This window comes from Grampus griseus (genome assembly GCF_964374135.1).
Source record: "Grampus griseus genome assembly, chromosome: 14".
NCBI classification, from domain to species: domain Eukaryota; kingdom Metazoa; phylum Chordata; class Mammalia; order Artiodactyla; family Delphinidae; genus Grampus; species Grampus griseus.
In genome coordinates, this window is record NC_139008.1 from 14,071,517 (window position 1) to 14,097,510 (window position 25,994).

Consider the following 25,994-nt stretch of genomic DNA (forward strand, 5'->3'; position numbering starts at 1 on the left):
GGGGTGGAGAGGAACAGGGAGATGGAAAGCCAGGGCGAGAATCACCATGGCGGGCAGGAGGTGCCGGCAGGACGCCGGGAGGGGGAGGTGAGAGCGAAGTGGTCCTGGGACCAAAAGCTAGAGAGTCAGGCGGGATGAAGGGGGGCATCTGTTAGCTTTGAGGTTGAGGCGTCACCGGGGACTTCGCTGAAGCGGATTTGGTGGTGTGGCTGGAGCAGACAACGCAGGAAACTAACTGGAGGTGAGAAAGGGGGTTTCTTCTCCTTGCCTGACTTTGTATTCCTCAGGGGATGGGAAAAACGAAGCTTGATTTCACACAAAAATTTCCAGTTGTTGTTTAGGGGGAACATGAAACAATGAGGGACGGGGTCAGGGCTCATGAAATAGAGAACGTTTGAAAGCTTTTTAACCATAGAGGGAGGGCGGCGGGGGCCTCGGCACCCCCAGGAGAAAGGGGCCTGCCCTGCACACGCACAAATACCCCGATGCCTGTTTCCCCATCCCCACAGTGTGCAGATCCCACCGGGTCAGGGAAGTGGCCTGTTAATGAGATAAAATCTAAAAGCATTATAAACACACACTTTATTTTATTGCTAGGCGTGTTTGTGTGAGGCAGTGATTTTGGGGGGCATTTTCTTATTTTCCAATAAAATTAAATAAGCCCACATGAGCTTTGGTAAACAGAGCACAGTAAAATGAGCGTGCGGGGATGAGGGCTTGATGCAATTTTCTCTTAATGAAGTACGTTTTATTCCTCCCTTCATGCCCTGCCCTGCTGCAGACAGCATCGCTATTCCACCCCGCACAGTAGTATCTGTACCATGATGAATTGCAACAGCATCCCCTCCTCCTGGAACGATGGGCTGACTCTTTCGGAGGGGATGCAGGGAAGAGTGGGACAGGATGCTGTCTGTGGCCAAAGAAATGACCAGTTTGAGATTCTGAGTCATGAACTGCCATAATTAGGAGGCAGGCAGAGTGCATGCTGCCGCTGCTGTATTTGCTGCCTGTTCCCTGTGAAAGCTTTGGGAATTAAGATAATAGGCCTCTAAAACAAGAGCCGGGTACGGCTCTACCTAACGGCCTGCACACAGCACGTCAGCAGCAGACAGACCCAGACAGAGGCACCCAAGGCAAAGGAGCAAGAAAGAACCCAAGAAGAGGGTCCCCAGGCCCAGGGGAAGGTGTGTGTGTCCCAAGGAGTGAAAGGTGGAGAGAGTTTTATCATCTGTACAGGCCCCAGCTGCAGCATGCATGCTCACGTAGCTGTGGGATGACACGGGCCTGCAGCATGGCAGCCCTGGGCTGCTGGGGTCATAGGAGCCACGGGGCTGGCTTGGAGTGAAAGGAGCCACAGAGGGAAGGCCCCAGAGAAATGGGAGAGAAGTTGCTGAGCCAGGCCTCACAGGAGATCTTCCTCCAACCAGACTCAGCAGGACAGAAGAGAAGGCCTCTCTGGGTCAGGGATATTACCAGGAGAGGCGGCAGCCAGGTGGCAGACAGTGGGCTTCCGCTAGTGATGTGCTACTAGATTAGCCAAGACTTTACTGCAAGTGATAAAACCAGCTCCAATGAACCCAAGTGAAAGACGTGACTTGTCGCTCCCCATAAGGGCGGCGCATGGGGAAGCTGTGCAGAGGGACACCTGGATACAGGCATCGAGCCCTGGCAGGACACGGGCTCCGTCTCTCAGATCAGCCTCCGCAGGCTTGACTTGAAATCCAGGGAAGGCCTTCCATCAGTCCCGCTCACATCCGGACCCATCAGCAGACCCAGGGGGCAGGCAGAGCCACTGCCCTAGTTCAGGGTCATATGGCCAATCTCAGGGCCAGGAGGGGCAAGGGGAGACTAAGAGCATAGCCTCCACCAGACACTCCCCCATACAGTGGGTGAGGACCCGTGCATACCCCAAAAGTCAGGGTGTCACCGTGGGCTGAACAAAGAATAAATGCCCCACAGAGCAGCCCACACCACCCACTGCAGGTCTGAAGGACTTCAGGTCTCTCTGAATGAAGAATTCCCGAGTGGAATGAGCACTCATCACTGCTGCTCTCAGAACAACCAAATGGGCCGTGAGGCTCAGCTCTGATTAAGGGTGGCTCTCCTTCAGAGCCGGGGTGGTGGTGGAAGAGGTGGCGATCAGTAAAACAAAAGCAGGCTTTTTCAGAGCTCTGAATCTGCCCGTGCTGCCCTTTGGCCGGAAATGGCCTTTACTTGCCTTCTTCCTCTGGTAAACTCCCATTCATCCTTCAAGACACAGTTCAAATGTCACCTCCTCCATGAAGCTCTCCATTCTCCAAGACAAAGCTAGTTTCTCAGTCCTACTCCCAGGTTCTAAGACTACTTTGCATTTAATTTGCTGATTTTTAATCTCTGGCTCATGGGTATTGCTTTTCTCCTGGACAGGGCAGGGACCGAGTCTTACAATGTGAAGTTCCTCTTCCAGCACCCAGAGCAAGAACCTGGCCCTCAGCAGGTGCTCCATACCTGTTTGGTGTGTTGGTGAACTACACACACAAGATATATATTCTTGCAGCAGGTGGAGTTGTTGTCCACCTTCTTCGCTCCTAATAGTACCTACCTCCCACACTAGAGGCTGAAAATGCCAGATGCTTGTGCTCTCCCCCTCCCTTGCAATTGGAGGTTGTCAACTGACCCATTTATGGTTAATAGACTTAAAGAGAAGTCTCTAAGGTGTTTTTCCCTTTTTGATTAATAGAGCAACTCAATAGAGGAGAGCTCTCTTCCTCATCCATTTCCTTCCAGGCTTTGAACACAACTGTGAGAGAATGTGATGCCTGGAACTTTGGCAGCCATTTTGAGACCATGGGGCAACAGTCTGAAAACGAAAGTCAACATGTCCTAAAGGGTGTGGTGGAAAGCTTGGAAACTGCCTGGGTCTTCGATTATTCATCCCTAGATTCAACCTGGAAACCACCTACTTCCAGATTGCTTATATGAGGCAATAAAAATCCCTACTGTTTGAAACCACTAGTTCAAAACCACTAACTCTGTTACTGGTAGCAGAGAGCATGCTGACTGCTACATGCTTTCATGCCATGACAGCAGTTCGGGACTCTATAGTATAAACATCTTTTTCCGTCTAGTACCAGTTTAGAAAAATGAGAGGACAAAACCACCTAAAAATCAAACATGAAAATATTGCCCATGTTTTGTTACCAACTATCAATCATTTCAAGTAAAGTACAGAGTGATCAATAATGTTCTGTGGCTTGAGCATAAACCCAGAGGTCAGAACTCCTGAGCATGTGCGTCTAAGCCACTTGAACCTGCTCGGTATGGCTCCTGTCCTTTGGGGACCATCACAGCCAAGGCTCTGATCCTGAAAAAAGGGCGATACGAATAAGGATGCACTGCCACCAGGGTAATATCTTACTCAATAAGATGCTCAAAGTCTAGGAGTTCTGGAAATGTGTTGAAAAGCTCTGTGCTAAGTTGCCTTGGGTGAAAAAACTTAAGGCCAACGTGTACTTTAACGAGCAAGCCAATGAAATCATCTGAATGACGTTAACTGCAAACTCAAAAGTCTGAATTTAGAAGCTGAGCAGGAGCCGGTCAGGGGGATGGAGGAAAGGATGGGAATTAGAGATGGAAGCAGCAGCACGAGCTATTCCACAGGACCGGTGGTGTGGTGAGGTGTGTCAGGCTGAGGAGTGTGGACTTGACAACGGGCTTAAAGGAGGAATGGGAGGGTTTTGGGAGGGACATGGTCAGATGTGCATTTGAGAACTTTCACTCCGGCAGCCTGTCTGTTGGCTAGACAGAAGGAGGGAGGCGGAGTTTGGGGTGAGGCAGGGAGTTACAGCTCTGACCAGTGCCTGCCATTTAACCCCCGAGCCTGGAGGCAGAGGTCCTGCACAGAGCTTGGCATGTAGTCAGGCAGGAAAGACAGGCCCCGGCCCAAGGACAGCCTCCTCGTGCATAGGTATTAGGCAGAAGGCAAAGGCACCTCCTTGGTTTGCACTTAATGAGGCCATGACGTGTGGAGGAATGGCATCTAAAACAGAACCTCTGTAGCATCTGCACAAGAAATTCTGACCATGGAAACCGTGGAGCATGTGCAATAAAAATGCACAGGTTGCTAATGACCCTGTACAACCTTCCACGTGTAGCCACTAGACTACTAAGGGACAATTGAAGGGAAAACAGCTCTTAGAGCACATATGCGGTGGCTTCAGGAGACAAATGCGCTGATGCAACCTGGTGCAATCCAGGCCCCACCTCAACCCTCCCCTCAATGAATAATCTACCCCTAATCAAAAGACCCCCATCCATTCAAAGGGGTAAAATAAGATAAAAGGGTGAATCAATTACCCTGCAGTGGACTTCCTGGTGGCACAGTGGTTAAGAATCCACCTGCCAATGCAGGGGACACGGGTCCGATCCCTGGTCCGGGACGATCCCACGTGCTGCAGAGCAACTAAGCCTATGCGCCACAACTACTGAGCCTGCACTCTAGAGCCTCTGAGCCACAACTACTGAGCCCGCGTGCCACAACTACTGAAACCCGCGAGCCACAACTACTGAGCCCATGTGCCACAACTACTGAGCCCATGTGCCACAACTACTGAAGCCCGCACTCCTAGAGCCCGTGCTCTGCAACAAGAGAAGCCACCGCAATGAAGAGTAGCCCTGGCTCACTGCAACTAGAGAAAGCCCGTGTGCAGCAAGGAAGACCCAATGCAGCCAAAAAGAAAAAGATAAATAAACGAACAAATATATTTTTTTAAATAAATAAATAACCCTGCAGTGCACCCCTTGCTCATGAGGACGCCCGCACTCTTCTCTGAGTGTGTTCTTTGCCTCCATAACCTGCTTCTTTGTTTTCTTTGCTCCTCAGCCTCAGTGTGTGTGCGTGTGTGTGTGTGTGTGTGTGTGTGTGTGTGTGTGTTTCTTCCTTTGTGTTTTGTGTTCCTTGCCCCAATTCTTTTGGATGAGTTGAACAAGAGCCTGGAGTTTTGATAAGCTTTTCCAGTTATCAGTAGGAAGGGCTCTCAATAAATGGCCAGGTATTCCTTCTCTGATCATGTGTCCCCCCAGCACCGTGTGCAGGCTGGGGGCTAAGGAGAGCACAGCCCCCAGAGGAACGCCGCTGGGTTCCATCTGCCACGCCAAACACTCCAACCCCAAAGATACAGCACACACTTGCCAGGAACCTGCTCCCGTGGCCTCAGAGCTGTGCCTTCCTCACCTGCGCTGCCCAGCAGACTCATGAGGCCTTGTTCTTCAGACCTGAATCCCAGTTCCCAGTCCCACACTGGGGCTCAGACTGTGGCACAAAGGAAGTGCTGACTTCTGGTCTCCTGGGAAGGGGCCGGACTAGTCAGAGGAGCCCAAGGTCCTGGCAAGAAATGTGCCAGGTGCCTTAAAGCCTTGCCCCCAGGGATCCCTATTCTGTGCGCGGCAGGTAAGTGGCAAGAGTTCCAAGGCCACCCCGCACCCTTCAGACACCACAACCTGACCTCAGGGCTCCCCTGCTCAAGCCAGATGTGCCGAACGCCCCCAGTGCAGTGCTTGGGTGAGCTGAACCCTGCTGGCATGATCTCATGAAGCCCTTCTGCCCCGCTGCTCCAGCGTGATGCTCCTGAGCCCTCCTCTCTGTGGCCTCACTTCCCCCTTCTCTGGGGGCAGATGGGGGGTGTGAACACGGTGAGACTGGCATTTCCTAATCCCTCCGTGAGCCGGGGTCCCACATTGGGGGACATCCCAGGCCCTCTTCCTGCCTGAGTGGGGGGCAGATCAGGAAACTGCAGCTCCTCCTGGCAGGAACGGGGAGGGGAGGGACCAGTTGCTGAAAAAAAAAGTTCCATTTTTCAACAGTCCAAGTGATTTTTTTCCCACTTCTCCTTAGCCAGCAATCAGAGTACAAATCTAGTAGTCCTCAATGAGAGCCAGTTAATAGCTGCACAATTAATTCACTTCCTCAATGAGAGAAAAGTGAAAGCATTAGCTGGAGCTTCACAGGGTCTTGATGAGAATTCTCAGAAACTAGAGAAGGAATCACAAGATGTTTGCCTGCTCCGATTTTGCACAAATACATGCTCCTGTCTCACCCGGAAGTTGATAGCTTCCCTCACTGCCCGTTGCAAACACATCCTGCCTTAGACTGAGGTCTGCGGCCACTATAAGTTCTCTTTCTCTAACATCTAAGCTGGAATTCTTGGAATCGGTGAGGATAAATCTAAACACGCTAGGGTTCCTTCCAAACAAGAGGGTCTTTTTCTCCAGAAAAGGCAGTGAAATTTACAACACGGTACCAAACAGCTTCAAAACCTAGTCATGAGAGTAGCGTACTTTATTCATAATGAATGAAAGGAAATCAGTAAAGGACAAAAACACCAAGCAGGCTAAGAGCCAACAAGATTAGTCACTGCCGACTTAGATTAAATCAACGGTGCCCGGGGAGGGGTTCATCAATTTGTATTTAAATAAAAAGTGAGAAAAGCAACCCAGCACACAAAGAAAAACAAAAAAAGACGAATCTTTCAGCTGACAAAATATGCAGTTTTGAATATATTTAACTCCAACTATAGGCTGAATTCCAACTTCAGGATCTTATTTAAGGAAAGAGCTTAGAGTCTGACTCTACAAGGTAGAAAACACATTCCCTCATACCTTTTATTGTGCTAATTAAGATAATACATATCCATTTATATGTTGCTTCATACATAGGATTTTTATATAATTAAGGTGATAACTACGATTTCGTATTCTGTATTTTAAACTTAGCGTTATATCATAAACATCTTCTGTCATTAAAAACTTTCACTGGTGCGAGCACTGCACTACAAGTATTGATGAGGACCCCTATGCAAGGGATGTTTTGCTGTCATCCTCTTTGGCTCACTTCTCACTGGCCTCTGGAACTGTTCTCCAGTCTTTTCTTGATCTGTCCCTGCCCCGCAACTCCCTCAGGTTTCTGTGACTCCACAGGCCTGGTTACTCTAATGTCTCCCCTGTTGAAGCTGTCAGGGGACTTCTTTCCCTGTCCCACCCCTACCTGCTAGAGTTCCTGGAGACATGGCCCTTCCTCCCCATTTTATACTCTCTCCGAAGATGACCTCCGCCCTCCTTAAGGCTCCAAGTATAACCTACACCATGAAGATTCACACATTTCTTCCACCCCAGACCTGTATGCCTGACTGCTGGCTTGACCTTCCCCTTGGAAATTTTGGGCAGTTCCAAGCCTACCTGTCCACAAATGAACTCAGGATCTCCCACAGGCCTGGCCCTCTTCCAGTCTCAGCCTACAGAGCACCACCATCCTCTCTCCTGTTCTCAAGCCAGAAACCCAGGAGTCATCCTTGACGACTCATTCCTCCTGCCTGCCCACACTCCACACTCCCCCACCCCCATCTAGCCAAATTGTGGCCAGATCCACCAGTGTTTCCTCCTAAGGTCTCTTTCAAATCTACCCACTGCCCTCCATTCCAACCACCAGGGTCAGCATGCAGGGGCGTGCACTGCACAAATGCTACCACCCGGGCCATCACTTCTGGCCTGTTCTACAAGAACACCTACCAACTCATCCCCTTCCCTTTTGGTCTTTCCAGGCCATTATCTAACCCAAAGCTACAGTGATCTTCTTAAGATGCACATCTAATCATGCTGTTCCTTTGCATAATTGCTCTTAGGGCTTAGACTGGCCTGCATCTCCCTGAGTCATCACTGTTATGTTCTCCTGGTTCCCCTGCGTGGCCTGGTCTTCTCCTACATCTTCTGCAGCATTCTCCAGCCACTGAGGCCTTCCTACAGCTACTCAAATGTGCCACAACCCTTCCCCACGTGGCCTTTGAGCATGCTCAGTCCTCTACCTGCAGTGTTCTTCTTCCCCTGTCCTTAGATCTCTTACATTGTTTTTACACCTACAAGGGATTCTGAAAGTGTGGTCTCTTAGCAGCATTTGCATAACCCAGAAACCTGTTAGAAAAGCAAATTCTTCTGCATTGCACACCTACTATATCAGAAACTCTGGAGTGGGGTCCACAAATGTTTTAACAAGCCCTCCGAGTGACTCTGATGCATGAGTAAGTTGGAAAGCCATTGGTCCAGAAAAGCCTTCGTCACCCAAGGTTTCTTCTGAGCTTTTTGTTTCATTTGACTCTTTTTGCTATTTAGTATAAAGACCAAAACTACATAATTTTTCTCCCAAATCTCCATTGATTTATCCTATATTCCTTATCTTATATCCTATACTGCTTTTCATAAACATTAAGGTTTGCCTCTGTGCTTTTTTAAAAAAAGCTTTATTGAGATATATTTCATATACCTTAAAATCCACTCATTTAAAGTGTATAGTTTTTAGCATATTCAGAAAGTTGTGCATTCATAGCTGATTTTAGCTATTTGCATCTTCCTGTTTTCTTGGTGAGTCTAGCTAAAGGTCTGCCAATTTTGTTGATTTTTTTTAAAGAACCAACTTCCGGTTTCACTAATTTTTTTCTTTTGCTTTTCTTTCCTTTCTTTTATTTATTTCTGCCCCTAGTGTTTATTATTTTTTTCCTTTAGCTCACTTTGAGTTTAGTTCTTCTTTTTCTAGTTCCTTAAGATGGAAGGTTATTAATTTGAGATGTATCTTCTTTTTAATGTAGGCATTTACAGTTATAAATTCCCTCTAAGCAGGGCTTCCCTGGTGGCGCAGTGGTTGAGAGTCTGCCTGCCGATGCAGGGGACACGGGTTCATGTCCCGGTCTGGGAAGATCCCACATGCCGCGGAACGGCTGGGCCCGTGAGCCATGGCCGCTGAGCCTGCGCGTCCGGAGCCTGTGCTCCGCAAAGGGAGAGGCCACAACAGTGAGAGGCCCGCGTATCGAAGAAAAAAAAAAAATTCCCTCTAAGCACTATATTAGCAGCATCCCATAAGTTTTGGTATGTTGTATTTTCATTTTCATTCATCTCAAAAGTCTTTCCTAATTTCCCTGTGATTCCCTCTTTGACCCATTGTTTGTTTAGGACGTTGGTTAATTGCTACATATTTATGAATTTCCCAAATTTTCTTCTGCTGTTGATTTCTAATGATCTCTAATTTCATTCCATTGGTCAGAGACTATACTTTGCATAATTTCAATCCTTTTAAACTTACTGAGACTTGTTTTATGATCTTACATATGGTCTATACTGGAGAATGTTCCATGGCACTCGAGAATAATGTGTTGTTGGTGGAGCGTCCTATGGAGGCCTTCAGGTGTACTTGGTTTATAGTGTTGCTCAAATCTCTTACTTCCTTTTTGGGCTTTGGCCTAGTTGCTCTATCCATTATTGTAAGTGGGTTATGTAAGTCTCCAATTACTACTGAATCATCTCCTTTCAACTCTGTCAGGTTTCACTTCACATATTTTGGGGCTCTGTTGTTAGTTAGGTCCATGCATGTTTAAAATCATTACATCTTTCTAGTAAGGTGTAATTATAAATAATTAAAATAATTACAATTTATCATTATCAAATGTCCCTTTTGTCCCCACTAACAATTTTTTTTTTGTCTTAAAGTCTATTTTTTTGATATTAGTAAAACCACTCTAGCTCTCTTTTGGTAACTGCTTCCATGGTATACCTTTCTCGATCCTTTTAGTCTTTGAATGTAAAGTGTGTCTATTGCAAACAGCATATAATTGGATTTAAAAGAAAAATACATTCTGCCTCTTTTGATTGGGGTATTTAATCTACTTACATAATATACTAACCCAATAAGGCAAGATTTGTTCCTGACATTTTTGCTATTTGTTTTTTGAATGTCTTAGATCTTTGTCGTTTTGTTACTGTCTTCTAAATAGATATTTTCTAGTGTACCTTTTAAATTCTCATTTCTTTGTGATATATAATAATATACATTATTTAAATATAAATATTAAATTATTAAATATACTTATTCTCTCCCAGTTCCAGGCACAGAGTTCCTAAAACCCTTGGAATTTCCTAAGCGATGACAACAATAACAAAAACAATGTGTGTCTTGTTATGTTAATGAGGCGACTTTTGGAAAGCCCTTAGGTAACCTAAGGAAGGGGACTCGTTGCCAGGACCACCAACCAAGTGATTAGAGGGTTGCGAACTTTCAGAACCACCCCTGGACCTCTGGAGAGGGGAGAGGGGCTGGAGATTAAGGTCAATCACCAATGGCCAATGATTTAATCAATCGTGCCTATGTAATGAAGTCTCTATAAAAACCCAAAAGAAAGCAGAAACTGACACACCAATGTAAAGCAATTATACTCCAATAAAGATGTAAAAAACAAAAAAAAACAAAAGGACTGGGTTTGGAGAGCTTCCAGATTGGTGAACACATGATCTGGGAGAGTGGCGTGCTTGCAAAAGGCATGGAGGCCCTATCTTCCTTCCCACGTACGTTGCCCTGTGTATCTCTTCCATCTGGCTGTTCCTGAGTTATATATACCCTTCTATAATAAACCAATAATCTAGTAAGTAAAATGTTTCTCTGAGTTCTGTCAGCCACTCTAGCACATTTATCAAACCCACGGGAACCTCCAATCTATAGCTGGTTGGTCAGAAGCACAGGTGACAACCTGGACTTGTGACTGACATCTGAAGTTGGGGGGCAGAGCACTTAACCTGTGGGATCTGATGCTATCTCCAGGTAGACAGTGTCAGAATTAAGCTAAACTGCAGGACACCCAGCTGGTGTTGGAGAACTGTTTGGTGGGGGGGTGGAAAATCCACACATTGAAACTGTGAGCAGAATCGTATTTTTTTTACTATAACTTTTAAAATTTATTCTTAGTGGCTGCTCTTGGGATTACAATTAGCATCTTTAAAAAATCTGCTTTGGAAACATACCCACTTAATTTCAACAGTGGGTAGTCAAGACTTGCTCCAATATACCTCTGTTCCCCTCACACTTCTTTCATGTTATTACTGTCATACAAATTATATCTTTATACATTCTAAGTCCATCAATACAGTTTTATAAATATTGCTTTACGCAGCTATCTTATAAAACAGATAGGAGAGTTACAAACAAAAGTACATTTATATTGTCTTCTATAAAACTTACGTAGTTACTTCCACCAGTGCTGCTTATTTCTTCACGTGGTTTCAAGCCTAACGTACTTTCATTAAGGCCTGAGGACTCCTCCTCGTAGGCAGGTCTGCTGGTGATGAATTCTTTACTTCTTGCTTATCTGAAAATGTCTTAATTTCTTCTTTAATTTTGAAGGAAGATTAAAATAGGCATAGAAATTTTGGTTGAAAGTCTCTTCTTCCAGCTCTTTTAAGATACCATTCCACTGCCTTTTGGCCTCCATGCTTTCTGATGAGAAGTAAACTGTTAATTTTATTAAGGTTCAGTAGTTTCTCTTAACAGATGATTTTCAGCTCACGGCAAAGCTTTGGTTAAACTGTTGGAGTTCTAAAATTCTTTGATTTTAGTTGTTTTGCCCATATTTTCACTGTTTTAGAGGGAGAGTGAGTTCACTGAGGTTCTCACTCTGTCATTTTGGAAGCTGATCTCGTTTCATGTTGTTTGAATTATTTTAGACAACATTCTTTAATATCTTGTAAAGCAATTTTCCTTGAATAATTATTTTTCTAGAATCTTGTAACTATTCTTACCTGGCTAGCTTTTCGGCAGAATTTTAGAATCGCTTGCTCAAACTCCAACAATAACTTCCACTGGACATCTAGAATGCTATTTTTCAAATAGCTCACCTTCTAAGAATATTCAAGCTTCCCCATCTCTTCTACTTTAATACTGCTCAGCAAACATTTAATTTTTTTCATCCAGATTCCACTGTATTTTTTTCCCCTAGGCATTTAAAATTTTCTGCTGTGACTGTGAACTGGGATTAATATACCATGTTATTTTTTTTTAAATATAAAGCAAATACTTCCTGGGTGGCAGAGGGAGGAAAAACTGCTCATTTATGTGCCTAAAGTTAATGGAGTCAGGAGGGCTCATTCTGGTGGTGAGAGGTTTGCTTTTGTTTTTTTTTCTTTGAAGCAACAGAATATCTTCGTTCACATTAAATCTTGAGCAGAACCTCAATGCATAAAAAATAAAGGCAGCGTTGCCCGGTTGAAAAAGAGGTTGAGGGACGGTCCAAAGCCCAGCATGCACTGCCGCCTGCCCTGCTCCTTACGGCAGCCCCAGAGGGGTCTTCCTACAGCTGTGTGCCCAGTTAGCTGTCACAAACAGGACCCCATCTGTACGCTCCTTAGCATGAGCTCTTGCTTTTTAATACTCTCCTCTAATTTAAGGTTTGAATAGAGATTTTCCATCTCTACTCAACGACCATTAACACATCTGAGCTTCAGTGAGCTCCTGCCTCACTGGCCTGGACCACTCCTATCTCTTGTCTGTCTCAGGGGTCAACAGGAGACTGAACGCATGCTTGAAGATGTGGTGACTTCAAGAACATCTGATTTCATCCTATGGCACAGAGAGACTCTATCACTTAGAAATAAATACAGTGCCCAGTTTTCAACTACATGAGTAAGTAGATTATATTATTATGAACTTTACTTCAGCAGAGAATAGAGGAGGAATATAAGGAGGAGATGGGTCTGACAGGGCTTAGAACCATGGGACTAGAAGCATCTTTAAAATAAGCGCTCAAAAGAAAATGTGTGGTCCAAGTCTTCACAAAAGATATTTTACTAAAATTTTAGGATAAAGGCATTTTTTAAATAACTATAATACTTCTTAAAAACTACTGAGTATTTAGTGATGTTTTCAACTAGGAAAAAACTTGAAACTTAAAGAACAGATTGCAGAAAGTAGCTAGGGCTACAAGAGTGAAAGAAGATGGAAACCTGCTACATGTGTAGTGATGAGAGGCTTAAACACTTACTTTTCAAACCAAAAACAAATTGTACTCATTGTTTCACTAATTTGTGAGACTAATTATTCAGTGACATCATATGACAATTCCTCTTACAGAAGAGAGATTTTACTCTAATCCAGCTCACATACTACTTTCTATGGCAATCTGTATGGGAATGGAATGAGATCTAGTACAGTTTTAGATCCAAATCAGTTTCTAAAGAGTTGGTACTAAATGAATATTTAAAGAAATCTATGTAGTATTTAAAATAATTGAGAAAAAATAAAAAATAAAATAATTGAGAATTATGACAAATTACTTTCAGGAAGTGTTATCTTAAGATGTAAGAAAGGGATGAAGATCTTAGAGGAAGCAGATACACTGACCTCAGGGTAGTACAACTGACAAAGGCCAACAGCCCACGACAGGGGAAAAGGAACAGAAATTCACTCTGCACGACACTCCCATGGTTGGCATTCTAGGCAGTCTTCCTAATTATAATTCAAAACTAATAAAGGTTGTGTACTTCCCCCTCAAAATGATTTTCTTTCAGAAGTAAACTCAGAAAAGGGACTGAGTTCTGGAAAGAGACAGTGAGGCTGAGTCCCAGGCACTCAAAGCGTGGCTGCTGTCTCCCGAGCCTAAGGATGTGACTTGCGTCCCCTTACACCCTTCTCTATGTGAAATATAATTTGTCCTTGGAAAAATCACAGTGGAGTCTGAGAACCTTCTGGGGCAATCAGTTTGTGTCCTTCGGTATCCTAAATTCAGATAATCTCAACATCCAGATATATCCTTTGATTTGTTCTTTCTCTGATATCTTGTGTCCTTGGGATCAAAGCCTCTTTCGCTGGCACCAAATAACGCCCAGTGAGGAGTTCTGGCCATGTAATCCTTGGCACTGAAAGTTCTGGATCCACCACTGTCTTCATATTCCTGGATGAGCTCCTGGAAGCGGCTGTAATCAATCCACGTCCACCATTCTCTGCCAATCTTAAACTGGCAAGAAAAAAAGTAGTCAGGTCAGAACTCAAAACACCCATAAAAAATGTCAAGTAAGCATCAAAAAATCAAAAATGAGCCTGATACTTTTTCCCTATCACGTTAAAGAAAATTCTTTTGCGCTCCAGGCATGGTTCCGTATCAAAGCAGAATGTTCTATACACAGTCAAAGGAGAGTTTCTTTTCCCTTAGGACCACTTCCGTGCTGGACCTGGAAGACCCAGTCGCTGAATAAAGAATACATTCTAGAACTGAAAGTCAAGGATGTGTTTATCTTGAGCAGTATCACTGGAAGGAGATTAATGACGTTTTCGGCATTATCATGTGTCAAGCTAATTCAGATTCCTCTTGTTGCCAGTTTTCCCTGGTATGAATTTTCATGCTTGTGTTAGCAGCACCTAGTGGAATCCCTTTATTACTAAATTTTGCTTGAGTTATTAGTGAAGCTTTAATTGATGCCTTTCTAATTCTGAAACGCTAACTTAATGACTCAAACTAGCCCTTTTAGCCTAACATGAATACAATATCTCATTAACGGAAAGCCCTGTTAAGAATTTCAATTCAATAAAGGGGAATAATCCAATTTGTACTCTTTTAAGAAAATTGCTTCTCAAAAGTCACTGTAGAATAATGATCCCGAATGAAGAAAAGACAATGTAAGTTGAGGAGGCTCTGAAGGAACTACAAATTGAACTGTGAAGGCTTTTAATTCAAAGCAACCACTTGGCATTCAATCGTGTCAATGTATAATACGTTGATATTTGATTTATAAATGGACAAATCTTTGTTATGCCACCGTTTTTTAAAAAAACCTGATTATGAACCGAGGTAAGTAACAATTTCATGTCCTAGCTGAGAAAAATATTGAAAATATTTAGGTTCCTGGATTTAGAATATTAAAATATGCTGTATTTAAATAACATCTAATTTTTTACCCAACAGCTAGGAGCTTTCTAAGGGAAAAGATGCCACATAAATGGGAAAGTTTAGTCTACCTATGAATCATGAAAAATTTTCTTCTAATAAGACCATTCCTTGAAAAGTTGCCCTAAGAGCTCTATGAATTCTACAACTCAACATGTAAAATCCACATTCCCCACCATTTTCCCTCTCAAGGCTGACTGCTCTCAAATGTTCTCTACCACTAGGAAAGTAATCACTGTCATCCCCGGGTGCTGAACCTCAAAACTAGAGTCAAAGGTGTCCCTCCTTTCCCTGGCCGCTTACACCCCAAACATGGTCAGGCCTTATCAATTCTTCCTTAGCTGTACTTCCAAGGCCACATCCTGCCACTGCCCTAAGGCAGGGCCTCACTTCTAGAAGTCGGCAACAGTCTGCCGGCTGACTGACTGTCTGATTCCAGTTTGGGCTGCTTCCAGCTTCTGCAGGCTGCAGTAGATGGCTATGCCTACAGCAGAATAGAGCGCCACCACCTAGGACATGCCGTCTAAACGTCACCTCTCCAACTGGAGGCTGCTCATGAGCTACCCGCCCCCTCTGGTGACTCCTATGTTGTTACCTCTGTTTGATTAACACCTACTACTTAAGCCTCAAATCTCTTCATAAATGTCCTTTGCTCTGGGAAGTCCTCCTGAATCCCTTTAGACGACCATGACAGTCCCCTGCCACAGGCCTTCACTGCACCCTGAACTCGCCCAAAAAGAGCACATTATACTTGCTTCCGTAGCCACTTCCCCCGTTCCCCCTGCATCCTGCCAAGGCTGCTGGTTTCATGACTATTCCTGACGTATTATAACCTCTTCCTCCTTACCTCTCTTAATAAAGCTAGAAGTCCATACAATGAAAACATTTCCACCTGTTCTCCTGACATCTTGAGAGACAGGATGGAATTTTGTTGCTCTTGGCTCCATAGAATAGTGTGGACTCTGTTCACAGTGCACTCATGATAGAGGGCACAACGTTCACACGTGACTGGAAGTGGGCTTACTTCCCAACCAGTGCAGGATTAAACATGTCATTAACTCGGATGACAGTAAAACAAGGCCGATAACAATGCCTACTTTTTATTCCTCCCTCCTACTAACATTTATGGAGTGCCAACTATGGACGTGGCCCAGTCACAGACAATTAAAAACTAGTTATAGTATAACATGGTGTGTGCAGTGAGCGCGCTCTGGGAATGCAGAGAAAGGTGGTAAATCACAGCCAGCCCCCAGGAGCTTGGTCCCACTAAGAAGAGTCCTCCTGGGGGTTCCCTGCTTCGCTTGCCGAGTTACACAGATACCATGTTCTCCTCTTCCCTGTGTCTTTCCATTTTGGGGTTCAGAGCTCTAGGTCTGAACTCTGAACCCTCAGTGTCCACAATTCTGGTCTTCCTTTTCCCTCAAACTCTGACGAGAATCACTTGCCATGGATATTCCAAGAGGAACTAAAAGATTAGCTTGGACTACAGCAATAGATTTAAAATCTTTTTTCTTTGCCACAACCTACAGTAAGAAACATATACATCTTGATCTAGTATACACATTCACATACACATACTCTGGAAACACAACTTTCACAAAACTATAGGCAACGTATTTCATTTAAAAACTGCCAGCTGCAACCCACTGCACTGATTTCCTAACTCCTGACGCAGCCTGAAGATCTGGGCTCCCAACTACAGAGCTCTACCCTGGCTTAAACCTAACGCAGGCTGAAGATCTGGGCTCCCAACTACAGAGCTCTACCCTGGCTTAAACCTGATGCAGCCTGAAGATCTGGGCTCCTAACTACAGAGCTCTACCCTGGCTTAAAACAGAAGCAATTAGTTGCATGGATATGACAACTATAAGCTAATATCTGTCAACTGACAACTCGGACTGCCAATGTCTAAAAAAACAAACTAGAAGACCAAGTAAATGTGACAGAAGGCTGGTGTATCAGTTTGCCTGGCTGCATAACAAAATACCATAGACTGGGTGTCTTAAACCACAAAAGTTAATTTTCTCATGGTTCTCGATGCTATAAGCCTAAGGTGAAGGTTCCAGCAGACAGCCCCCTTCTCACTTTGGCTTCACGTGGCATCTTCTCAGTATGTGCACAAGCAGAGGATGCCGGTGGGGGCGCTCTGGTGTCTACTTATAAGGGCACCAACCCCATCAGATCAGGGCCTCACCTTATGACCTCATTTAACCTTCACTGCTGCCTTAGAGACCCCATCCCAAATATGGCCATACTGGTTGGGGGGGTGGGGTGGGGTGGTTAAGACTTCAACATAGGAATTTTGAAGGGACATAAACCTTAAGTCTGTAACTGTAGGTTACTCTCAAATTAACGCTGAGCTATAAAACCCCTAAGACAAAACTGCATCCACACATACCCCCCTCTCAAGACAATGTGAGAATAATCGTGTTGAATAATAGCTCAGAAAAAGTCAAAATATTCCACGCAAAAGGCAGAAGCTAAAAGGGCAAACTTTAGTATGATTGGCACAAAAATAAAGCTGAAAGTTGGAGCTGCATAAACAGAGGAATGAAACCCCAAATCACAAAATTTGAGGTTAAGTATGCTGAGACATGAGGTCACCCTGCTTCAAGAATTCCTCAAATCCAACAGTAAGGGAAGAGGAAATCTATGCAGAATTACAAATAAACTCAAAAGGTCACAGATGATCTCAAAAATACACCACAAGCGCAATATGGTATGGCCTGACTAGACGATGCCACGCTGCTGAGAATGTGTGTGTGGTCTTGCTGGTCAGACCGGCCAGTTCTACAGGCTCCCACCACCGAGAACAATCAAACTGTGGTACAAAGGGCCGTGTTCTCATTACTTCCATACCTTTCACACTTGGAAAATTTCATTAAACAGAATGATGACAAATAGGGCCTTTATTATTTTAAATGTTTAATAAGGTTCTATTAAAGATGTCAGATTAAACACAGGCATTTGCTTCATTTCTTCTTAAAATCTCACTAAAATGACTGTAAAGGTATTTCTAAAAGATATGTAACTTATAAAAACAAAGAGGTCAGGAGAGGAGAAAACAGTAGCAAACTTTTAGAAGCTTAAAAGATGACAGATAAGCAATAACTGGCTTAGCAGACCCAAGAGAGCTGAATCCTAAACCAGCAAACAGAAAAATCCAAGATTCAACCCAATTTATGCTTCAGAATTCCCCAAAGGCCCCAAACTGGTAGCGCCAGTCACCCCTGGAAGTGGGGCAGAAGAGGCCCCAACTCACCTCCACCACCAAAAAAAAAGAGCCCAAAGATTGGTTTACATTCTGACTAAGAAATTGTTAGAATCTCAACTTTCTGACCCCCTGGACATACACACAGCTGAGCACCTACCCAATCCACCCACCCCACCCCCCAAAAGAAGACAAGAGGTTTATTCTAGGAAGACAATAAAATAGAAAACCTATGGACTATGGGACAGCAGGTACAGCGGAGAACAGGGCTGTCACACTGAAAATGGGAGATCAGAACAGCCCTACTCCCTGCTTCCTGACGCTTGGTGGCCATGAAGACTTCTTGGCTTCCCTCAGGAAACGGCCCAGGTAGATTTCTCTAAGATAAAGTCAAGCCCAGTGCACACACTTAGGATTCTCAGTACTCTTTTTAGTCTCACACTTAAATATGAGCAGACAACTGACGATCATCTGAGGAAAACTTCTAACATGGAAGAGAGATAAAATAAACAAAAAGAAAAGAGTAACAGAGTAAACAGAGCCTAGGGTAGGGAGGAAATGACAAAATAAAAATCCAAACAACTAAACTAAAACAATTATCCTCAGAGAAATGAGAGATTACTGTATTCATTTTAAAAAGTTACACTATAAAAAGAAACACTCAAAGAATGAAAAAGACTTTAGATTTTAAAATTATGGAAATGAAAGATTCTTGAGAAAGTTAAGAAGTAAAATGTTAAACATTTCCTAGAATGTAGGGTAAAAAAGAAAGATAAAAAATAGGAGAGAAATATAAAAGAAAATTTAAGGACTGGCCCAAGAGACCTAATTTTTAAATAATAGGAGTTCCTGAAAGGAAGGAGAAGAAACAGGATAGAGGTACCTCAATGAAATAATTCTGGAAAAAATTTGAGAAGTGAAGGCCACGAGTTTCCAGACTGAAGGGGTCCATAATGGATGAAAATAGACATACTGTCTGAGGCCCATCTCAGTGAAATTTCACGGAGGGAAAACAATGGAGACAAAGGGAAATCAATGGAGACAAAGGGAAATCTAACAAGGAAAAATGGTCCTGTACAAAGGATCAAGAATCAGAAGGCCTTCAGAGTTCTCAACAACTACACTGAAAACTTAAAGACAGGGCTCCAATTGCACAGGGAAAATAATTTCCAATCTAGAATTCTATATCCAGCAAAACTATCAATCACATGTGTAGGGAGAATAAAAATATTTTTAGAAATTCAAAGTCTCAATAAATTGCACCTCCCACATACCCTTTCTCAGGAATCTTCTGGAGGATGCTTCACTTGAATGAGGGAGTAAATTAAAAAGAGACCTGAAAAAACAGGAACAAGATACCCCACACAGGAGAAAGCTAAAAGAAACCCCAGTAGGACAGCTGTGTGTCCAATGCAGATGGGTCAGAAAGTGCCCCTGGAGAGACTCCTTTAAAAAGATGAACCTGATAGAAAATTCAACACATCTGAAAGTCTGAAAGGAGAAATAGATGATGGCAGAGAGTTCAAGAGTTGATTTAGCTCAAGAACATAGAACACACACACACACAAAAAAAGACAAATATTAACTCCAGGAAAACCAAAAAGTTGTGCCAGAAACAAATGGCAATCATAAAAGATTGCACTGCTCAACAGTGAATACTATTCATATGGTCATAATAATGCATAAAATTATGGCATATGTATGCTGGGAAGGTGGGAGAATAGGAAGTGTGTGATGAGAAAAGGTAGAAGAAAATTTAACCCTCATCTTCCATAATACAAAGTAAAGACATAAAGAGCAAACAGAGAAAAACAAGCAAAAAATCATCACCGTAGGTATTCTGTACAAATATTCTTCCACATGATACTGTAGTATTCTTTATTAAAAAATCAAATGATCAGCACCTTTAGGGAAGATCCTTTATTATATGTTATATATATATATATAATCCTATAATATAATCCTATATTATATGAAGATGCTTTATATATGTCACTTTATTTAGCTACCACAGTAACGTTGTAAACAGAGTTACCCCTATTTTGCAGATAAGAAAAATGAAAAACAGTGAGGCTGGGATCTGAAAACAGATATACCAGTACAAAGTTCAGGAGTTTCCCCAAGACCACTCCCACTTCTGCCACCAATTGCAAATTTAGGGGTTCCCAAACTCACCTTCACGTTTGACAATTCACTACAAGGACCCACAGAATTCACCGAAAGCTGTTATACTCATAGTATGGCTTATTACAGCATAAGGATAGGGATTAAAATCAGTCATGGGAAGAGGCACATGGGCAGAGCCTAGGAGAGTTCCAAGCAAGGAGCTTCCCGACGTTCCCCCCAGTAGAGTCCTGGAACATGCTACCTTCACCCAGAACGATGTCTGACAACAGGCGTGGAGTACCACCAACCTGGGGAGCTCACCTGAGCCTTGGTGTCCAGGGATTTTAATGGGGTTTGTGCACCTAGACTTAGCTGCTTGCTGAGTGGCTGACCTTAGTTTCCAGCCTCTCTGGAGGTCGAGCAGGTCTTGTGGAGACCAAAGCCCCCACCCCAAACCACATTCTCAGCATAGACGATCTAGTGTGACCCAATGTGCCTCCAGATGAGCAAAGACACTCTTGTCAGGCAGGACATTCCAAGAGCTTAGAAATCACCTCCTGGAAGCTGAGGACAAATGTCAGCCCTTTCTTTGGGTAAAATTAATCCTTTATTGGATAACCAGACCTCAAAGTCCACATATAGAGAACAAAGTAGAATAATACAAAAATAAGAATCATACATACCATTTTCGTTTTCATACTCTTAAGAAGAATTTATGTGATCTTAGTATCAATTATTTAGTAGTTGGCTCCTCCAAACATACAGTAATACTTAGCAACCACACAACTAGAAAAACACTGGTTAAAGGATGGAACAGGAGCGCTGCCAGACCTTCTCAGAACTCAGAAGTACATGTTAACTGGGAAGGAGTAGAGGGAGTCCTAAGGTAGTTACAGGGAGAGTGACTTTGGAATACAAAAAAAAGAGTGCTACAGTGAATTTCCAAGGTTTATGAATTTTGTTCTCACCTGTTGTAGCTACAACTGCATTGTTTGTTCTTTGGGTAAGAGGAGGCAAAGATCCCAAAGACAGACTTCAAAGTGCACCTGACTGCCTGTGACAGTGAGACGTTGAGAGGAGTTGCCACCTTTTTCTGAGTTTACTGGTGATAAGTAGCATTCCCATGGCACAGCTGCCTGGGGAACCATTTTGAGAGGCAAAACTACAACAATGCAATTGAATTCTAGATATATCCAAGTGCAATTAAAAATTTTTTATCTGGAAACTCAGTTTCTGGAGTTTCAATCTTAATCCCCCATCCTGTTGGAGTAGAGCTAAGTCCTCTCAGTAGTGTCACCAAATTGCCAATTTTCTCTGACATTTTTCTGAAAGTAATTACTGGGAACAATCAGGTCTCCGATAAGAATGAGTTCCACATGTAACACAGCGGGGAAAATATTCAGTCAGTAGATTTTGTTAGGAAAACACTGCATGAAACCCTAATGGAGACATACAGTTCCCTTCTTATTCCAACAGGGGAAGGTGTGGGAGGTGACATCTCTTCATTCCCTCCCTTTACAGATTGTGAGTTTATATATCCAAGAGGGAGGCCTCTGTGATCAGTGCTTAATTACCTACAGGGCCTCAAATTCGGCAAAAACTTTCTCAGTGTTGATGATCGTGGTCAAGATTAAGGAGATGCTGCTTGGTGAACGTGGGATGGGAAACTGCACCTTGTTTCCAAGGGACATTTCCCTTTCCCCACCGTGTCTGACTGCTCTGTAGCATTTGAGAGATGGTATAATGTAGTGATCCAAAGTAGTCTTTGAATTTTGAAAGATATGGAATTGAATTCTAACTATGCCCTATTTGTCCCTGGAGAAGATCTGTACTCTCTGGGCCTGAGATTCTTCCTTTGGAACATGAGGAAAAATAATATTTATGACTCATAAGATTTTTTAAGGATTAAATGAATTAATGCAAGCATAGTGTTATCAAAGTGACCTTAATAAATGTTACTGGTTGTTGAGTTTAACAGCAGACACTAAAACTAAGGAATGACACCAGACATCTCACTGATGATGAAAGATACTAGAAGATAATGAAAAGATTATGCTGGAAAACAACAAAATGATACCTTCAAAGTACTGGAAGGAAATACCTCAGCTTAGAGTTTTCTACTCTGATAATTTAACATTCAAGAGCAAAAGTGAAATAAAGATGTTTCAGAGGAAAAAAAGACTAAGTTTACCACTTACGTCATCAAGAAGGAAATGGAACCCAGCAGGAACAACTGGGATGCAAGTGAGATTTACGTGGATCCATCAAAACATGCATTAATTGCAGGAAAGAGTACTGGAAAGTCCCTGTAATTGTGCTGAAGGAGGACAGCAATATCAATTCACTTCAGAATTAAACTAAGTAAAAACTTCTTTTTTTTTTTTTTTGCGGTACGCGGGCCTCTCACTGTTGTGGCCTCTCCCGATGCAGAGCACAGGCTCCGGACGCGCAGGCTCAGTGGCCATGGCTCACGGGCCCAGCCGCTCCGCGGCATGTGGGATCCTCCCGGACCGGGGCACGAACCTGTGTCCCCTGCATAGGCAGGCAGATTCTCAACCACTGCGCCACCAGGGAAGCCCTGAGTAAAAACTTTTAAAATATAAGAGTACAGGATTCTGGGAAGGTGGTGCAGTAGAAAGCATTAGGAAGACTTCTCTCAACCCAGACAAAAATTATACTGGCAGAATCTTGCCTGACACAACTATTTTGGAACTCTGAAGTCTACTGAAGGTTTGCAACTTTGAGGGGAGGGTTTGAACTGTAAATTGTAGTTAATTTCAGTTTAGACAGGCAGTAGCTACCCACCCCTCACTCCCCATGCCCACAGCAGGCGGCTGTAAACATGTTCCTGGAGCAGCCTGCATGCAGCCTGTGGGAGACAGGGTGGGCACTGAGGACCCTGTCCTCCAAACACTGGGGATCTGTCTTCTGACCATCAACTGCTGCTTCTGATCTCAGAGGTGTAAATAGATTAAATTCTGCAATCAAAAAACAGAGATTGGAAAAACGGATTAAAAAACCCATAATCCAGGGCTTCCCTGGTGGCGCAGTGGTTGAGAGTCCGCCTGCCGATGCACGGAACGCAGGTTCGTGCCCCGGTCCAGGAAGATCCCACATGCCGCAGAGTGGCTGGGCCCGTGAGCCATGGCCGCTAAGCCTGTGCGTCTGGAGCCTGTGTTCCACAACGGGAGAGGCCACAACAGTGAGAGGCCCGCGTACGGCAAAAAACAAACAAAAACACCCATAATCCAACTATATGCTGTTTACAACTGCTGTACTTTATGTCCACTGACAAAATAGGTTGAAAGTGAAAGGATGAAAAAAGATATTCCATGCAAATAGTAACCAAAAGGAGAAGTGGCTATAGTAATATCACACAAAATAGACGTCAAATCAAAAAGGTTACAAGAGACAAAGAAGGACATTATATATCAGTAAAAGGTTCAGTACAGCAAGACAATACAACAATTATAAACATTTATGTACCTGATCACAGATCATCAAAATATATGAAGCAGATATTGACAGAATTGAAGGGAGGAACAGACAGTTCTATAACAATAGTTGGAGACTTTAATATCTCATACTCAATAATGGATAGAACAACCAAACAGAAGATAACTACAGAAACAAAGGACTTGAACAACACAATAAATCAACTAGATCAACAGAATACATATATAAAAGTCCTAGCCAGAGCAATTAGACAAGAAAGAGGAAAAAAAGCATCCAAATAAGAAATGAAGAAGTAAAATTATCTCTGTTCAAAGACAATATGGTTTTACACATAGGCAAGTCTTCTCTTGAGAATTTGGCACTTGAGACTGAACCAAGTGGTGGTGGATGCTTGAGCTAAATTGGGGCTACAGCAGCCATAACAAGTGGTTTGAAAATGAAGAAGCAAAAGAAGCCATGAGAGAGGAAGGGAGGAAGGGAATAATGTCCTTTGTTATCTTCTAGAAATTTTATAGAGTTATAGTTTATGTTTAAGTCTAAGGTACATTTTGAAAGTTGTAAGATCATCTCAAAAGACACAGAAAAAGCATTTGATAAAATTCAACATCCGTTCATGATAGAAACTCTTAATAAATTAGGCAGGGAAGAAACATATCTCAACATAATAAAGGCTGTGTAAGACAAGCCCATACTCAATGGTAAAAGGCAGACAGCTTTTCCTCTAAGATCAGGAACAAAACAAGGATGCTCGTTCTCACCACTCCTACTCAGCACAGTACCAGAAGTCTTAGGTAGAGCAATCACGCAAGAAAAAAATAAAATTAAAGGTATCAGAATTGGAAAGGAAGATGTAAAATTGCCTCTACTTGCTGATGACATGAACCATGAAAGAAAAATTGATAACTTTATTAAAATGAGAAACATTTGCTCTGAGAAAGGCACAGGTAAGAGAATGAAGAATCGAGTCACATAGACTGGGAGAAAATATTTGCAAAACATATCTGATAAATGACTTGTATTCAAAATATCTTTTAAAAGCTCTTAAAACTCAACAATAACAAAACAACCAATCCAATTAAATAAATGGGCAAAAGATCTGACCTCCTTACCAAAGATGTACAGATGGCAAACAAGCATAAGAAAAATATGTTCATTCATGTTTCCATGCCATTATACGCTTTTCAAAACCTACAGAACTTTATAACACAAATACTGAACCTTAAAGTATGCAAGTTTAAAAAGTCATTTAGGAGGTCAGGGGAACCCAGGAAGAGGAGCAGACTGTGACAAGAGAGTCTACTAAATTACAAATGTGTGAAATAACTTCAGTGAAGGGGAGGGGGTGGAAAGGGCACTGACCTAAGTAATTTTAAAAGTAAGTGGAGCCTGTAAGACTAAAGGCAAAAGAAACTAAGCATAAACACTGTATTCTAGGGTTAAAAATTCTGATACTGCTATATATTTTATATACACTGGTATCGAACAATTAAGTAAACAGATGACTGGTAATAGGAGCTAGGATTAGAGTCTCACTGTTGGAGTGTGAATTTATAAATAAGCAAGGAGAGGAGACTAGGATGAGTCATGTGGTAACAGATTAGAGTCTGAGACATCAGTATGTTTAGCTTAATATAGATACAAATGGTACATATAGAAATATTTACCTACACGTGTATATACGAAGGTTAGTATTGATACATACACATCTATTTCTTTGCTCTGTCATCTAAGAGGGCCTAAAACAAACAACACCCTAGTAGCAACGAGCACACCCTCACCCAGATCTTGGTTTCTAACACCATTCTCCAATAAAAGAAACCACAGATCCTGAGAGAAATGGCTGATTCTAGGACTGGGGCAGGAAATATACAAGACAAGCCTGGAGCTTCTTGTGGTGCGAGAAACAAAAGAGCTCAAAATGAACAAACCCCGCCCTCCCCAAATACACACATTGATGGGGGTATGTAAAAGAAACACAGGAGCCAACTAAAAGAGCTCTTAATGGACAAAGCTAGAATAGTTTGGGCAAAAGTAATAAAGATGAATGGGATTATAACCCAAAGTTATAAAATAAATATCCATGAGCCTATACTGATATAAAAATGATTGAATAAATTAATAAATGGGAAGAAGAGACAAATCTGTGCAGAAGAATTCCAAATAATTTATGCAGATATTCCACCCTCAAGGATGTGGAGTATAACTCTCACTCCTTAGATAGGTGCTGAATATACACTTCTTCCGAAGCAGAGGGGAAGGAAGAATTTTCCTACAGAAAGGGAGAGGGGAAAACAAACACTGACAAACACTACCACAGCTTGCTGATCAAGGTCAAAATCAAGGGAGCTTGACATGATGTGATGAAAATGGCACTCTGCCTCTGTGATCTTCCTCCTAAAAACCCATAACGCAAGTCTTATGAGAAAAACATTGGACAAATTCCAGTAGTGGTGCATCCTACAAAGTACCTCCTGACTACTCCTCAAAGTTATGGGATC

At 42.9% G+C, this 25,994-nt stretch overlaps 1 protein-coding gene across 2 annotated transcripts in view; it reads right to left on the bottom strand.

The window, feature by feature from the left end:
• Positions 1 to 10,763: 10,763 nt before the first annotated feature.
• The window catches only part of LOC309833114 (S-adenosyl-L-methionine-dependent tRNA 4-demethylwyosine synthase TYW1), a 158,922-nt gene continuing 143,691 nt past the window's right edge, over positions 10,764 to 25,994 (bottom strand). For both annotated transcript variants that reach the window (XM_082671264.1, XM_082671263.1), the window contains exon 16: positions 10,764 to 13,796. In XM_082671264.1, the coding sequence (XP_082527390.1) occupies positions 13,575 to 13,796 (222 nt within the window). In that variant the 3' untranslated portion in view covers positions 10,764 to 13,574. The remainder of the gene's footprint in view (positions 13,797 to 25,994) is intronic.